This window comes from Pocillopora damicornis, chromosome 7 (assembly GCF_964200805.1).
Source record: "Pocillopora damicornis chromosome 7, jaPocDami1.2, whole genome shotgun sequence".
Classification (NCBI taxonomy): Eukaryota; Metazoa; Cnidaria; class Anthozoa; order Scleractinia; family Pocilloporidae; genus Pocillopora; species Pocillopora damicornis.
In genome coordinates, this window is record NC_142676.1 from 21,969,702 (window position 1) to 21,986,790 (window position 17,089).

General features: G+C 37.7%; 2 protein-coding genes across 2 annotated transcripts; one reads left to right on the forward strand and one right to left on the reverse strand.

Moving 5' to 3' along the window:
* Window positions 1-2,111: 2,111 nt before the first annotated feature.
* LOC113686210 (uncharacterized) lies at window positions 2,112-9,097 on the reverse strand. The gene is made up of 6 exons (XM_089211354.1): window positions 8,850-9,097; window positions 7,365-7,618; window positions 5,574-5,711; window positions 4,825-5,166; window positions 3,258-3,569; window positions 2,112-2,967 (listed from the first exon to the last, which is right to left on the reverse strand). The coding sequence occupies exons 1-6, from the start codon at window positions 9,055-9,057 to the stop codon at window positions 2,665-2,667; spliced, it is 1,557 nt and encodes a 518-aa protein (XP_089067480.1). The 5' UTR covers window positions 9,058-9,097; the 3' UTR covers window positions 2,112-2,664.
* A 2,864-nt stretch (window positions 9,098-11,961) lies between these two features.
* Window positions 11,962-16,597, forward strand: LOC113686209 (CUB domain-containing protein 2). The gene has a single exon (XM_027203803.2). It carries the CDS (start codon window positions 12,273-12,275, stop codon window positions 14,211-14,213), a length of 1,941 nt encoding a protein of 646 aa, XP_027059604.2. The 5' UTR covers window positions 11,962-12,272; the 3' UTR covers window positions 14,214-16,597.
* The last annotated feature ends 492 nt before the right edge of the window (window positions 16,598-17,089 follow it).

A 17,089-nucleotide genomic window follows, 5' to 3' on the forward strand; every position in this document is an offset into this window, starting at 1 on the left:
TATTCCCTTCTTGTAATGCTACTTCTCTATTGGGCACTATCTTTTGGATATCACGGTTTTAGGACAAGTCAAATAGTGTATACGAAGTTTTCAAGATATTTGTCCATCAGCGCTCCGAAACTAACTTATTTAGAGGTTCTGCATGGCTGTGGGGCTTCACATGTATGTCTAAATCTTAAGTAGCTTGCATGGTCTAAGTGACATAACACTCTGTTTATGACCTTGGAAGTTCAAAACCCTTCAGCCAATTATATTTTTTTTTTTTCAAGTTTTGAACGTACCATTAACCTCTTTCTATAATATTTAGCTCCACATGTGGAGATTTGTCTGTCATTAAAGATTTTTGCCGCCGTTTAAATTTCCTAGGTTTCGTTCACGCACCTGACTAAGAATTCACAAATGATGAACAAATTACGCTTATATTTTTTTCTGGAAAGCGCTAATTAAAAGGCTGACAGGATTGTTTCAGTTTGCTTTGAAGTGAACTTGTTTCGCGATTTAAACCTGATATTTGAACTAAAACTGACTGGCTATGGGCATGAACGTAGTAGTTACCTCAACGAAGAGTGATTTGTTCCCAGCACTTAAACTGTCCTTCGACTGTTCGACACTGGCTCGGAATAAGTCTTTAGTAGGAAAATCAGTTCCCCTTATAGTATAGAAAGATGAACAAAACAGTACGTAAAAAGCTGTTTTGTTGCTGGGTTAGACATCAAGTGAATTTACCGAATGAAGCATTAAAGGCCAGCGAAGTCTTGTGAATTAAAATAATTTGCACACTTTGAAATGGACGCCCAATTAGTGATCAGTTGTTCCTCGAAATAAAAATGAATTTATGCAACTAGCCGGCTCTGTCTGAGATAAGAAGTTTTTGACACGTAAATTGCATTCATTAATACAAATACTTGGCGATCACAAACGAAACAAAAAACCTGAAAATTTCTGAACCATAATTTACTTCTCTGCTCGATGCAAATTTCTTTGAGCAAGACTTTGCACTGCACATACAACTTGCGGTCACACAAGAGACACTTTCGTTCAAGAGAGTAACCCTAGAGCCAGAAGAAACAGGCACTATCGTGTTAGAATCATTCTCTTTTAGCAAATCGTCTGTTAAATCAGCTGCATCAATTAGCTAAAAAGAACACCAAATGCATGCTGTCAAACCAAATTATATATCTCTGCATAGATCTACCGCTAAATAACTGGCACTTTTAAGTCAGACAAGTAAATTCACAAGTTTAGTGGCTCGGCGCTAATAAAGAGTTCAAGCCAAATTATTTTTTTTACAAAGATGCTTAAGTAGAGGGGCATATTCGAAATTTCTATCGGTTCTTAGTTTACAAGAAACGGTGCCGTAAAATGTGAACTTTCTGCTGAAAAAATAGCTTTAGCCTCTTCAAATCCAAAGATATTTCTCACCTTCGTATGGAATACTTTCCTTTAGTAAATCGTTACCTTCATGATTGCCTATGATTGGAGGATTCTCTCTTCATTTGCGTAAATTATAGTTAAAGGAAGCAGATGTGACCATTTATTATGATAAGAATCTTAACTGGAAATACCAAACAAACAAACTGGGGAACACATCCAAACGAAAATCAAACGATGATTTTAATGATATAATATCAGTGTGCCATCACCAAGCTTCAGAAAGTTGAAAACACAACTTTGTTCCACGGATTAACCCTCACGTCCAAAGTAATCCAGAGAAATTATCTTCTGAAAACTAATGCTCTGTAGGCCGGGTGAATTTAAAACGCTGCTCCTCAAGAAGGAAAACATTTTGAAAACCTATTTTTACAAAAAATGCCGACGTCACTTCTTTGTCTATTCATCGGAGAAATTAGCTCCTTATCAGGCGCATGCGTCAGGATAGAGTTGCGCCGATAGCAGCCCGTTGCGCGGATTACCACGAACCTATGCACTGTACGATCATCGAATAACACTATGGGCTCGTTTGGGGACAGTGCATATCCAAGATGGCGAACAAGAAGTCGGAAAGGTTGAAAATTGAAAAGTTTTCATGATAAAAATTTAGTTTTACGCATCTGAAGCTCAGTATAACTGTCGAGCGTTCGGACGATTACACTCATTGAGTTATCAAAACGGGATAGTCCAAAGTTTTTAATTCTATTAATTAATTTATAATTTTAATTAAAGTGCCTCAATCAAATGCCGTTATATCCGGCAACGTCGCCGCATGTATTTCACAACTACCACATGTATTTCACAACTACCACATGTATTAGCAGGTAATTTAGTGTTAACAACTGGGTTGAAAACGTAAATTAGCCACCGTAAAGAGTAAAAAAGCTGACGTTTCGAGCGTTAGCCCTTCGTCAATCGCTCTGACGAAGGGCTAACGCTCGAAACGTCAGCTTTTTTACTCTTTACGGTGGCTAATTTACGTTTTCAACCCAGTTGTTAACACTAAATTACCTGCTATACTCTCCCACCGACGCAGCACCACAGTTTCTTTAGAAACTTACCCCTTCATTCATTTACCACATGTATTAAATTATAATCAAAACCATGCGATGAAAATTAGCTGAACTCTACGGGTAATTTTACATTACCGTGTAGGCATAAAATAATTTAATTATTTACTGCATCAAGCTTCAAGTTTTTTAGAAGCCTGCTTTTGCAATTTGTTATATTCTATCACAACTTAGCGATTTGCCTGAGTCCGTTCCTGAAAACCTCTGGCGTAAAGGTGCCATGGAAACCATAAGGTACATGGTGCTTCAGTTTGATACGTGCCAAGGGGCCCTTCCCAACATCCTTTGCGTCCAGCACACAGAACTCGGTTAGGTGCTTTTCCGGTATGTACACTTGAACGATGACGTAGCCATCATCTTCGTCGCCTTCTCGCCACGAATCGTAACCTCGTCGGGGCACGAACACAGGTTCGCCCAGGCAACCGTGAGAGTACCAGACTTGACGCTCCCCATTTTCAGCATTCAACTGCGTATCACAATAAGAAAGAAATCACTGTTTTCGAGTACTCTCGAAGACAGTTTAACGCTAAAATTGGTGTCCCACAACCGCGGATAAAACGTTTGAGACAACTAAGCTGTTTTATGGTATTCTTATTTCTAACTTAAGCGAGGTCATTATTGGTTAGTGGGAGGAGGGAGAGAAGGTTTTCTTTTCATGTCGGTTGGTAATATTTTGCGAAGTAAAGCCATTCTATTCTTGTGAACATACAGTGACAACATATTTTGTCGCGATTTTAGGGAAAATTTAATTCTAACCTTCACCACATCCCTATAAGGGAGGTTAAACCCTGGCCTGTCGCACGCCATGAAGTAGTTATAACGCGTGCCTCGCATGCCATGCCTGTATGGATGCGTGGAAGGGAACTCCACGCTCGCACGATCAATTTGTGTTCGAGTACAGCGCTTAGTGTCCAAGTCGATGGTGAATTTGTAAGCGAGACCCGGGGAGACTGAGGTGTTGCTGAGCCAAATCTCGCTATCAAATGTCATGTCGAACTTTGTGTCCAGACACACCGCGGAGAACTCAATTCTGTTCCCATCCTGCTGAGCCGTGCCAAAATGGAAAATCTGTAGCATGATATAAACAGATTTCATTATTAATCCTACTTAAAAATTTAATTTACATTCAGACATGGTTTGATGCTACTCTGGTTTACAGATTCAATGAATGTAACTGAAGAAGTTACAATTCATAGGCCCAACGTTTCGACACTCCTGTCTAATGCCTTCATCAGGGGTAGGGTCAGGCACTAGACAGGAGTGTCGAAACGTTGGGCGTATGAATTGTGACTTCTTCGGTTACATTCATTAAATCTGTAAACCAGAGTAGCATCAAACCATGTCTGATTGTCCACCTGGTTGCCGTGTGAACTTTAATATATTTTAATTTACATTGTTTGTTATTTCATTAGACCTGTTTTCAATTTCTCGATACTAGTATGCATCAAAAAACTTGATTTCTGTTCTGTTAAAAGCTCACGGAATAATGCTTTTCGCGCGCTGTGAAAAGGAATATCTGTCTGTCCAGTCCTCAAATGTTTCCTTAAGTGTTCTCCCCTGCTTTCCTCCCACTCCCCTAGTCCGAGCGGAGTCTGGGAAGGATAAAAAGGACTCCCGATTGACAAAGGGGGTCCAGGTTTGGCAGAACTGAGAACAAACAGGCATTAAACCCATTTCACTACAATTTTTTTCGGCGCTAAGGTTTGAGACATGGATTTGCGTTCGATAAGGTTACGAAAGGGACGGAGAGCCACAGAACCAAAACCGATAATAATCATGACATCCAATCGGAAAAAAAGGAAATAACCTTAGCGGACAAACGAGAGAATCTTATAGGACCAGACTCGACACATGAAAACCGCCTTGAGCGCGGTAAAACACAATTTATAATTGGTTTTTGAGCGCCCATCGATTTAGTGTAATCTCAACGGCCAATCAATATCAAGGGGAAAGCCTTTGAGAGCCAATTAAAATGTAAAGTAAAAACAACCAAACTGCTAAAGCACGGGAAAACGCGGACGAGCAAGTTGTGATTGGTTTTTTAGTTTTGCATCTGATTATTAGTAAAGCAAGTGGCGTGAGTTTTCTGAAGCAATCACAGAGCAAATTAAGCAAAATCGATGCAATCCCGTAGTAGTTAGGACGCTCAATCGGAAAGCCCTCTTATAGCTTAGCATCTGATTAGTTGAACGGGAAGTCTCAGTTTTCTAGACCAATCACAGAGTGCCACGAAGCAAAACCAATGTTTTCCTAGCTTTCCTTTGATGCTCCATTGAAAATTGCCCATGCTTTGGATATGGAAAATCCAAAGATAGAAACTTACGTGACAGGGATCCGTATCAACCAGTATTACACCTGCTCTATCACCACTGCCATGTCGTGGTATGATGACAAAGCGAGAAGGCAATTCTGGGTAATATCGCATTTCCTCCCCCGGGGAACTCAACCCAAGATGAATCTTTGCCTGGGTCCACCATGTTCCCTTCACAAAAGGCGTCATGTGGAACACATAGTAGTCTGGCAAAAGGATAAAATCGTGAGCGTAATTCAGTCCTTCAATGTGATGGATTTGCCTCTGACAGAGCTGCCATGACGGATCAAACTCGTACACTGCCAAACTGGGCCTCTGTGAAAATCCTGGACGGTGGCTTATGCACACAAGTCGCTGAAAAAAGAGAATACAGCTCAAATATAAATGAGGAATGTGTAAGGGCATGGGGAAGGGGAGACGGGGTCCATTCCCCCCCCCCCCCCTAGCTAACTTGAACCAGGCATTCGGTCGGTGGAAAAAGCAAGCATCCGAAAAAATGGCGCGGGTCACGCAAAAAAAAACACCACAATAATACTTGGAATAATAATAATAATAATAATAATAATAATAATAATAATAATAATAATAATAATAATAATAATAATAATACAATGTAATAAGCAAGGGGGGGGGAGCTGTCTCCCTTGCCTCCTGGGTGACTATGAGAGAGAGACTATGACAATTTTAATTGTAGTTGTTATTGCAATTTTGAATTAAAACAAATTAAAAAATTTCTACATTATTATTAAAAACCAGTTCACCTTTCTTTCTGAATCAATTCTAAAATGAGCAGCAAAGCATCCAAGCTGTAAATGACCATTCAGATAGTCAGGACCCAGAGTCTCCAGTGTGTGTGGATCCAGACAGTAGGGAACTCCAGTCTCGTAACTTGTCAGTACCTTAGAACATAAAAAATATTATCATACATACAGACTATTTGCAAAGGATCATGCAAAATGTATTTAACTGGTGCAGATGTGCAGATGGTATAATTGGATTTTAAATCCCATGCAAAATCAGGAGTACACCTCTCTGGAGGGTGCAAGAAAATCAGCAATTGTCTACCCACTTATTTACTCCTCATTATTCTTGCTCTTGACCAAAATGAAGAACTTCATATTGTAATTTTATTTAAGCCCCATCAAAAGCTCAAATGAAGATTGGTCATACAAGGTTTCTTCCATACCGTAAACAACAAGAGGAAAAACACTTAATTTGGACAGGAAACCAGAATTATAGTAAGTTACAGTCAGTCAGGTGAGTAATTTTCATGAACCCTGTGTCAAGGCAGTGGTGAGGAGGGAAGGTGAGGGGAGGGGAGGGGAGAGGAGGGGAGAGGAGGGGAGAGGAGGGGAGAGGAGGAGAGAGGAGGGGAGAGGAGGGGAGAGGAAGGGGTAAACACACCAGACTGTACAGTTCCTACTTGTTCATCAAGCAGAAATATGATTGAGAAACATTTGTTTCAATGTGTGGGCTGTGGGGCAGATGAAACTCTGGCCAGTGATTTATGCTCGTCTGAGAAACTTAATGTGTCTTAAGCACCTGGAATTATGTTAAGTTACAGATTGAACAAGAAAACTGAAGTGGTCAGCAAATGTTCCCACAAAAAAACTTAATTCCAACTACTATTGAATTTTAATTTCAATTCAAAATTTTGGTTGAATGTGCAGAAAAAAACATATGTAGGATGACATGATTGCTGTAGTGCATTAAATTTGAGTCATAACTCTCTGTCTTAAAAGCAAATAATCACATCACTTAATATAATTACGTATGTACTAGGCAATAAATCTCAGTTAACCCTTTAATTCCCAAGATGTGATTGATAAATTCTCTCCTCTAGCTGCTATACATTTCCTTGTGAATTGGTTGCGAGAATTTGATGTTCCATCAAGATAATATCTTGTACCTAATAAGTTTGAGTAATCTCATGACCTGTTTGCTGGATAATGTATGGATACAATATGGAGAAGTTACATGTTAATCACTTGTGGAAGTAATAAAGGGTTCAAAGCAGAATTTCTAAAGCTAATCACAAATAAGGACAATTTAACTGTCACTATTGACATATACCTTATATCTGGGATTGCAAAAGGATGCATACACATCCAAATGTAGAAGGTTTCAAACTAACAGTCAAAATTAATTATCAAATAGCGAAATACCTTTCCTCAAAAAGTAAAGGCTTGGAAACTTTCTATAAGAAATGGACTAAAAACATTCCACTCTAATCTTGGGTGTTTCTCTCTTTCACTTTGCATTAGTAATAATTAGTAATTAATAATACAATAATTATTATTGTATTAGTTTTCCCAATAGTAACTGTATTTCACTTCATTGTAATAGTGAGACTGTACAGTAATTTAAATGTCTTATTATTGTTAATATAATTAATATTGTTTTAGAACAATTGTAATGTTTAATTTTGGTGAAAATGCTCATAATAGTAATTGCACTGCTGTTGTTGGCCAAACTTCCTTGTTTCTGTGTAGTAATTTTAATTATGTCTGTAACTTGTATTTGAAATATGATAAAAAAAAATTGAAGTATACCTTGCCACCCCAGTAGAATGAATTTGTATTGGACGGGTTGCGAAATTTGATTGGTGAAAATCTCCAGGATGTCAAAAGAGTTCCAAAGGCCTTTAAAGTTGAATGTGACGGCATTGTTCCCATCTGACCTTGATACAGAAACTGTTTCTTGGCATTTTCTTCCTGCCGATGCTTACTGTTTACAAATTTGGATTGAAAATGCACTTGACCATCTTGGAATGTCACAGCACAAAGCATTCCATCTCCATCAATTGCTTAAATGGAAAATATAAAATTAAAAAATTAAACTACTTATTATTGATATCTTAATTTATTTGATTGAGATATTAAAGGTTAGATCTTGTCTTAAAAGTTCAGATACCCATTTCTGTAAGGGCTTGAGGCTGATTGCTTTGTGTGGCATTTAAACATCAGTATGCATATTCTGTTCTCTCTCTCAATTTCTTATGGCATAGACAGGGAGAATTTGTTTAACAATCAAGAGCCTCTTTAGTTGGTGATCATTTCCTTTATTCTCAAGACCTTAATGTTTGATTCAAGGGTGATATTGTAAGGTAAAATTTATATTTTTTAGCAAGATATGATGCAATCATTAACCAATCAGAGCACATGCACCTCTATTATCACTGAAGCAATTATTTTCATGCATATTTCAATACCTGCCTGGATATACAAAATGACATGGCAATGGTAGTTTTCCCGAAAAATATTGTTGAAAAAAGGGACAAAAGTGCAGGCAAAAATCTAAAAAGCTAATCTGGGTATGCCGTAACCAATGAATTTAGTAAGTGAAATAAATAAACTAATTCATCAAACCTGTAATGGCTCATCCTAACAGTAAAATTTTCTCAGATTTCTCTGAAAGCAAGGAATCGCCGGTGACGTAAAAAAAAATAACCAGCATACCTTTCGGGGTTGTCCCGTTTACTGTTACGATTAGTTCTTGAAACAGCTGTAATCGACTCTGGCATCTACCGTTACTTTTAACTAAACATCTTCGCCTTTAATGTTCTCTCGTTAACTTTAAGGTATACTTTAAATTCGTTTTGCTGTTTGTTTTGTTTAATAGGATCTGAGTACGTTCAGCTTTGTACGCGTCTTGGCACAGCCGTAATCGACTCCGGCATCTACCGTTACTTTTAACTAAACATCTTCGCCTTAATGTTAACTTGTTAACTTTAAGGTATATTTTAAATTCGTTTTGCTATTTATTTTGTCTAATACGATCTGAGTACGTTCAGCTTTCACGGAAAAAATTTCCGGAACATTAATGCGATTCACTGTCGTTAAGCTTTAAAACGTGCACTGCAATTGTAATTTTTTGCCCTTTGACCTTTTTCAAAGCTTCCAAAGTTTTACGAGAAAACAATTCATCGTTATGGGTTTTTTTCATTCTTTTGGCTTCTCTACAACATGCAAGAGTTTCCACGCACAATTGTATCAACAACTTTGAGCTGTATCTAGCTTTGTTAGATATTTACTTACGATGTTTTAACTGAGTGCCATAGACTTCGCGAAGACCGGGGCCATTGCGAAACAGAGTTCCTCGCAAATCTTTCGGTATTTCGCCGACTATATCTGCTTTGGGAATCCAGTAGCAGTATTCCCTTTGAGTTTCCCACCCTCTCTTGCATTTATCGGGATCTAGAGGCCGTCGAATGTCACCACAAAGAGTATCCACATCTGCCGACATGTTACAAACGCGGTGGGAGGCAGAGGTTGAGGGCGGGGCATGGGGAGGGCATTGTTTACTCGCTTCCAGTCTCTACTCAAGGTCGTGAATTCAAAGTTCGTAAGCGATTTGAGATCAGGCCTGAGTAAAATTAGACGCTAAGGAAGTGTTATCTCGAGTTCGGTTGGGGAATTTTTGTGGGCAATAAAATGATTTCGATTGCAGTTTGGTGACAATAAGCGCGATTAAATTTTTCAAAGACAACAAAATTGTACGAGTCCTTATGGCAAGTGCAGTTTGTAGTCTTCGAAACATTTACAAGTGCCTATCGCACCACATTGCAAGAGAAATCATGTTATCACTGGTTAGTATGTACATGAAAAACTTCACAGAGAGTCAGGACAAACGAAATTTTGAAAGATTGTATATTGCACTCGTGTTACACGAGAATGCAACTGTTTTCAGCCGATTGGAAGCGCGTAATTTTTTTCGTGTACATCATTAGTCGTGTGATATGCGAGGTCGTAATAACAAGTGTGCGTAGCTGGTGCTTTAACTTTTGCTACTGAACTTTTAAGTTCAGTTAAGATCAAAAAAAAAAAAACGCTGTGACGTATTGGCAGTCTGATAAGAAGCGTACAATTTCTGAGGTCGAGAACCAAGCGATATAGCGATATATATTTTAGGATGCTCAAGCTCACAAAAATTGTCATCTTATAACCCAATTAATTTTTGGAATCGCTTGACATTTATATACCAAAATCTGGTACTCTTTAAAAGTTTCCAGGAACTTTTCAGTGGCACTTTGGTAAAAATTTTATAACTGCCGGGCATTTAGTCCATTCAAGACCATTCCCGGAAGTCTGATCAGAGGCGTACAAGCGACAACCGAGCGAAATAAAATTTAAGGCACACTCCAGCTCGGAGAATTTGTCCACCAAAAAGTATGCAGAAATAATTGTCGGAATCACTTAACATTTCTAAACGACCATTTGATATTCTTAAGAAGTTTGAAATAACCATCCGGTAGAAATTCTGGTAAAATTTCCGACTGCCGTGTAATAAGCCTATTTGAGACCGTGCCCGGCTGCCAGGCATTTAGCCATAGCGCCGAAAAAATGTAGCTGTAAGCATATACTCGAGGCATTGAAAACCGACATACTACAGATCTCGGCTCTCTTTCGATTCCCATCACATCCTCAGGAATTTTCCGTCAAAGAATCCCTTCTGACCCTTACGGCTCCACCGCCCTAGACAACAACTCAATTTGTGAGTGGAAAAAAATTAAAGAAGCCACGGCAGTCACATGCATGACCTATGACCACGGTGAACTCTGTTATCCCCTCTTCACTTACCTAGAAAGATCTCGTTCTTATTCCTTATCACGCGGACTGGGATAAATAAAGCGTTTTAATCCTCTCATAACATACCGATGATGCACGTTCCGTCGTCATTTCCATGAAAACGAACATTCCTGTACATTACTCTCCTTCCTGTAAAAATTTTCCTTTTTCCTTTTCTCGTTATCGAACAGGAAAAGTTGAAATCTCGGTGTACTATTACATTTTTTAAATAACTTCATATCACCGAAAGAATGTTCCAACTGTTTTTTTCCTTTTTGCCCTCCTTTTTTATGTTTTTATTTGATTTGACACGATGTCTCGTTAGTTGTTTTCGTCTTGTATTTTGCTGGCTTGAGTGTCTATATCTCAGTTGTGAGATATGCAGGCCTGGAGATATGATAAACATGCCATTTATATCTTGGCAGGATTAAGAAAAGTGTCAGGGATAATTCTGTTATTTACCAGGAATGAACAATGGCTTACACGTAGATGACCCCTACAAAGGGATATCTTCCACGATCCTAACACCTCATTATGAGAGAATGTCCCTCAATTGACCAATTTGCTCACGCTTACGCGAAATGTCTCTCTGACCTTGTCTCTCGAATAAAACGACTCGGAAGCTCTTATGAACTATCATTAGTAATTATTAGCCACAAAGGAAAAAGACTATTTAATTTCTACATCTAAATATGGAACGAAACAAATAGTCTTCAAATGTGTGACCAGTCAAATGATCTTTCGGAAATCTGCACGTTACCAGCAGGTGATCTTGTTGCGGCAACCCCTTATTTGATAACATTCCAAATAATTTTCTGTTATTTCTTTCACTTGTAGTGTTTTCCATGACTTAATATCAAATTGTAACTCTTAGTTATTTTACTTTCAAACCGGAAGGCACTTCAGTACCGGTCCTTTCATTCGATCACGTTTTCGAAATTGAAAATCGATTACCAGAAAGTGGTACATTGTACATTGTACATTGTACTTCTACGCACTTGTCATGATCGGGGGCGCTGTTTAACCATCAACACTGAGTAATACTGCAGCAATTTGACGGGAAAAGAGATATGTTAAAGCCTAGCTTGTTAGAGGGACTCTTCATAATATTGGGTAAAATATATTGGATATCAACTTTACCACAGCTAAATACCAACTTCATCATTCAAAATGTAAATATTTTTTTATGACGATCATTGTGAAGGCATTAAGGAAAAAACTTAAACCATCGGGGGGATTGCGCATGATTTTTACGTGAGAGCGCGTCTTAACACTTTAAATCAGTCAAAATTAAAACTTGAGTACCGCAAAAATTAGTATCTCTCGAATTCATTAAGACATTCTTTTTCAGACAGCACTGTCTGAAATACGATAATTTTGCATGGAATTCTTTCAAAAAATTCACTAATATCAAAATTTTAAAGGAATGTTGTCCAAAATATGAAAAATACGATTGATCTGTCAAAATATGCTTTTTTGTTTTCGTAGCGACGAGTAAACAAACTCCCTGCACGAAATAATGGGATCAATCACGCGAAACGGAAGTGACGTAGCAAAAAGAACAGGTGTGAACCTGGAAGGCTCGTGGTTTTTGTTCCGCTATTGCTGGTGATTACGTGAGACGGTGTTTGCATTTACCGCGCACTTAAATCGCGAGGCTTCACTTGAGACTTAAGTTTGCTTATAGGAAGTTATTAACGATTCTGACCTCACCGAGGAGGGGTATAGTTCAGTAATCACGTTCTGACGAGAAACAAGCTTCTGTTTGAGCGCAACCTTTGTTCAGCAGAAAGTTAACTCTTCAAAGACCGATTTTCTTTCGTTTGTGGTTTCGGTTTCGCGTCTTCGTAACATCTAAGTGGGTCTTTTTCCGGCTTTGTTTACAGCAGAGAAATGGTAGAAAGGCAATGGAGAAAATGTGTGGCTTGTTTAAGGTACGTTTTCGTTTTCTGTGGGCTGTTAGTCGCGGCGAAACCATCAACTACAGATTCAAACTCAAGAGGAACTTGCAATTTTGTCAAGACTGACTCTTCGGGGGAAATTCTCAGCCCGAGCTATCCCCAGCCATATCCAGAGGACATTGAATGTACATGGGAAATTAAAATGCCGTTGTTTGAAACTATAGTTGTTGTGTTTAAACATTTCAACCTGAACTCGCCTTCAGGGGACTTCTTCTGCGAGAGAGGTGACTTTGTCGAAGTTTACGATGAGCAAGGTGGTCTTTTAGGCAAATATTGTGCGGGGAATTTACCCCCAAGACAGATAACTTCTAAGAGCAACATCTTAAAAGTTGTTTTTAAGTCGCATAATCGAACAACAGAGAGCACGGCTCTCACTTATCAAAGTGGTTTTAGTGCAATTTATGCCTCTTGTGGTGGGTTCTTCACGGATGCTGTAGGTCTTCTTCAGAGCCCAAGTTATCCTGATCAATTTCCAGCAGATATTCATTGTTTGTGGCAGATAAGAGTACCATCAGACTATGTAATCGAGCTTCGTTTTAAGGACTTTCAAATGGATGGAATGTATCCGTGCAGTGTTGACTATGTTAGAGTGAAAGATGGTTTTAATACTAATTCCACTGAGTTAGGGCACTTCTGTACCACGCGACTTCCTAATGAGGAGACTCCCGTTCGTTCAACGGATAACAAAATGTCCCTGGAGTTCAAATCATACAAAGAAAGCAATTCACGGGGATTTAAGGCTGAGTACACTCGAGTTTCTCATTGCAATGGGCTCTTGCAAGGTGATTACGGAAGATTCACTTCTCCGGGTTACCCCGGTTCGCGGCAAATGGACAGAACCTGCAGTTGGCTTATAACAGTCTCAGAGGAGAAGATAGTGTCATTGAGGTTTGATTTTTTCGCTGTCGATTCTTTCACTGGGATGTTTTCAATTTCTGGAGACTGTGGAGATGATTTTGTAGAATTGTTTGATGGTACCAGTTCTGATGACCCCTCCTTGGGAAAATTCTGTACTGTCAATAATAAACCTACTGATATGGTGCGCTCAAGTGGTAGACAGATGTTTGTAAAACTAAAAACAAGTTTCCGAAATGAAGGAGATGGTTTTTCAGCCAGTTATTATGGTATGGATCCCTATAGCCACTTTGCAGGATGCAGCTTATTTGACCAGCAACTGTTGTTTACATGCAATAATGGACAGAGGATCCAATGCCAGTGGAAATGTGATGGTACAAACGATTGCACAGATGCATCAGATGAATTATTCTGTAAACCTACACCAACTCCTACCAGCCAGTCAAGTAGTGATATACGCAACTATGTCATTGTCATTCTCTCTATTACTGGTTCTTGTTTGTCCATTGTATGCATTGGGTTTATGATAGATCGTTTGAGAAGGAAGCGCACTGTACGACCAAGAAGAAGACACAACCTTAGAAGACCACGGCGTTCAAGGCTCTCATCTTCTGGTGATGCCCCCTTAACAGATGAACCATCATCTCCTCCACCTCCTTATGAAAATGCATGCTACGGGGTGTCTTTCATTCAACCGCACCTAACTAATTCTTCCCCACAAAGAGGTAGTCCTTGTGCATTTCAGAACAGCAGAAGGATTCAAGCCCCAGAGCAGGTTTTATCTAACAGCAGCCAAGAAAATACTTCTGCAAATGTCAGAACAGAACAAATGATCAACAACAGTGAACAGACCAATGCACAAGAAATCCAGGCTATGATGTTAATAGAAGAAGAAGAAAGAAGGGATGGCATTTATGGTAATGAAGTCATTGGAACAGTCTCCCCTTCAGAGTCTATTAATTCATTGAATGACACTGCTCCTCTCATTCACCGATCTGAAAGTGTTATTGAACTTTAAATGATAAAATCATATGCTTTATTAACCTCCATAATTGAGGAAAAAAGAGTTGGTAAGTTTTTTTTTTATGTATTTATATAATTTATTAATAATGATTGGGTAGATTCATGATACTTCTATTTGAGTGATTAATTCTCCCACAAGCCTAGCAATAGCCTATGATGTGTAAAATTGCATTTTTTTTTCAATTTATAGTGTCTGTTTTACTTGTTCATCAATGTTTTCCTGCTACATTTACCACATAGTGTTCTTTCAATCAAAAACCATGCTCATGTCTTTACAGCCAATGTTTCAAGAGTGAACAGTAATCAAAAAAATATGATAGGGCTCAGTTTCCTCGTTGATGCCCAAAGTGTCTTCCTGGTTGTTCAGGTTAAAATACAGGTTTTTAACACCACATAATCTTACTTTGGAATGTATTTTTAAACATCCTCCAAGTCTATTCTTTGTTAACCCTTTAACTCCCTGATCAAATTTGTAATTCTCCTTACTTTCAACCATACAATTCTTATAATGTTAGTTCAGAGAATTTAGTATTGGATCAACTAATTATCCCCAAATTGATATTTTCTGTATTCTCATCATTTATCTGGTTGATACAGTAATGATATTGTAAGGAGAAATTCTGTCATGGTCACTCATGGGAGTTAAAGGGTTAATCATAATTTTTTACTTGCCTCCCTCTAAATGAAAAAATTTGATCCAAAGTCTGGGAGGCTACTCAACACTAATGATAATTATGGACATTTGCCTGGTACAAAAAAGGTTTCAAAGAATCAGAAAATGTGGTGGAAGATTGAAATCAAAAGATAATTAATATATAACAAAAAACCATTACAAACAGAGCAGCAAGTTTTTTAAGGTTAGAACTGGTGACTATTACTATTATTTAATTCTAGTTAATGACAAAAAAAAAGGATTTGTAAATTTGTTATATAATTATTTACATAGAAGATGGACAGAATATACATATTTAACTACAGTGCACCTTAGAAAAATTGTTGTTCTGTTATTGTTTTGCCAGTCAAATATTAATGTCAGGCTTTTTGGAATTTCTCCTCAACTTGCTCAAAGGTGATAGGATTGTGTATATATGAGCTGAATCCTTTATACTCTAACATCAATATTAATATTTTGCATAGTCTTTCCTACTCTTTTCTCCACTGAAAAAGACAATTGGCTAAACAATCACAGCTTTGTAGGTTTGTGATCAGTTTTTTTATTCTCATGATCTTAATGAATGATTCAGCAGTATTACTGTAAGGAGAAAGAAGATGCTGGTCAGTCTTAGGGTTTAGAAGTTTAGCTTGGCTAGAGGTCTCTATTTTAACTCAACACCAAATTTACTTTTAAAAGCCTTTACAAGCTAACACCAGTATGCATATTCTCCATACTGTTCTGTACTCATTTCCTAAGGTGCTAACACAGATAGTTTGTTCAACAATCAAGAGCTTCTACAATTGAATAAGTCATCATTTCTTTTATTCTGACTCGTGATCCTAATGTTTGATTCAGGGGTGACATTGTAAGGAGAAATAGATGCTTGTCACTCTTAGGGCTTTAAAGGTTAACTTTCTCATAAGGAGATTGATACAATCTCTGCTGTTTTAGGAGAATTAGAAACCTACTGCTACATGCTACATGCATCCTCTTTCCCTTTGCATAGAGAGAAATGAGATTAAATAGTATATGTTGAACCCTTAATGGGGGGGGGGGAATGGGGGGTAAGCGTGTGTGTGCTCATACAAAACTCAGCAATTTCATTTTTATTGATATTGTATTTTTAGGTTTAAGTAATAAATTAAGTCTAGTCAGGTTGAAAACGTATAAATTATATTATTTTTAAGTGGTATTTATCATATTTACATGTGACAATAAGTAAGTCAGTGGTCTTGCAATTATTTAAAACATTGATGTATAATATTACTCTATTTGATTGTCGTGTTTAGTTGAATTTAAACACTGTTTGGAAGTAGCTGATATGCCATTATTTAATTAGAGGTTTATGATTTCAAAAGAGAGTTTTCCTTGTTGATTCCTTTTATATATGTTTTGTCGGTTCATTAGTTTTTTCACATTATCCCTTTTCATGAAGTTCACAATTCAAACATTTTGTGATTATCATGACTATTGAACTGATCAGTTTGATTTATAGTGTCAAAACTAAGGTCACCTCTTGAAGTCTTGGTTATTACCATGTTCAACTCTTATAGACCATTACAATGTATAGTGTATTTATGTCTGAGACAGTTAACTTTATTTGATATGGTAAATTATAAAAGTTTGGGTGCAAGGTCATGAAGTATTTGCACACAAGTTGTGTTGTTGATGGTAAATATAGTTTTACAGGTTGTGAAGGAAATAAAATTGAATTCAATTTCAAATTTTGTGGATAACGTTTTTGTTGTAATTACTCAATCTGTAAGTGACCTCTAAATTAAATTCACAGCTACAAATTTTGATTGAATCAAATTAGTGAGCAACCTTGAAACAAGTAAAATTTTGATTATACTTATAAGTAGTAGTATCCTGTTATTTTCAACACTCTTTGCAATATTAACTATAAGTTTGGTCTGATGTATGAACACCAAAGAATGGAAAAGACTGAAGTGCGAGTGCAGTGATAGAGCCCACAAACTCATTGCATCCCTGACCAGTTTCATTTCTTGTACATACATCAAGGTCCATGAAGAGTTATAAAATTTTAAACTGAAAAGTCTTTGAACTATTGATTTTTCTTCTGCAGATGCTCATCAACCTCTTATGTGTTAAAGTACAAAAGACCAACTTTTCGGCCTAAATACCCCTGAAAACATAAAGAAAAACAAAATTTCACAACACATCCACCTTTGTGACGTTTTGACAAGAAAGAGCTT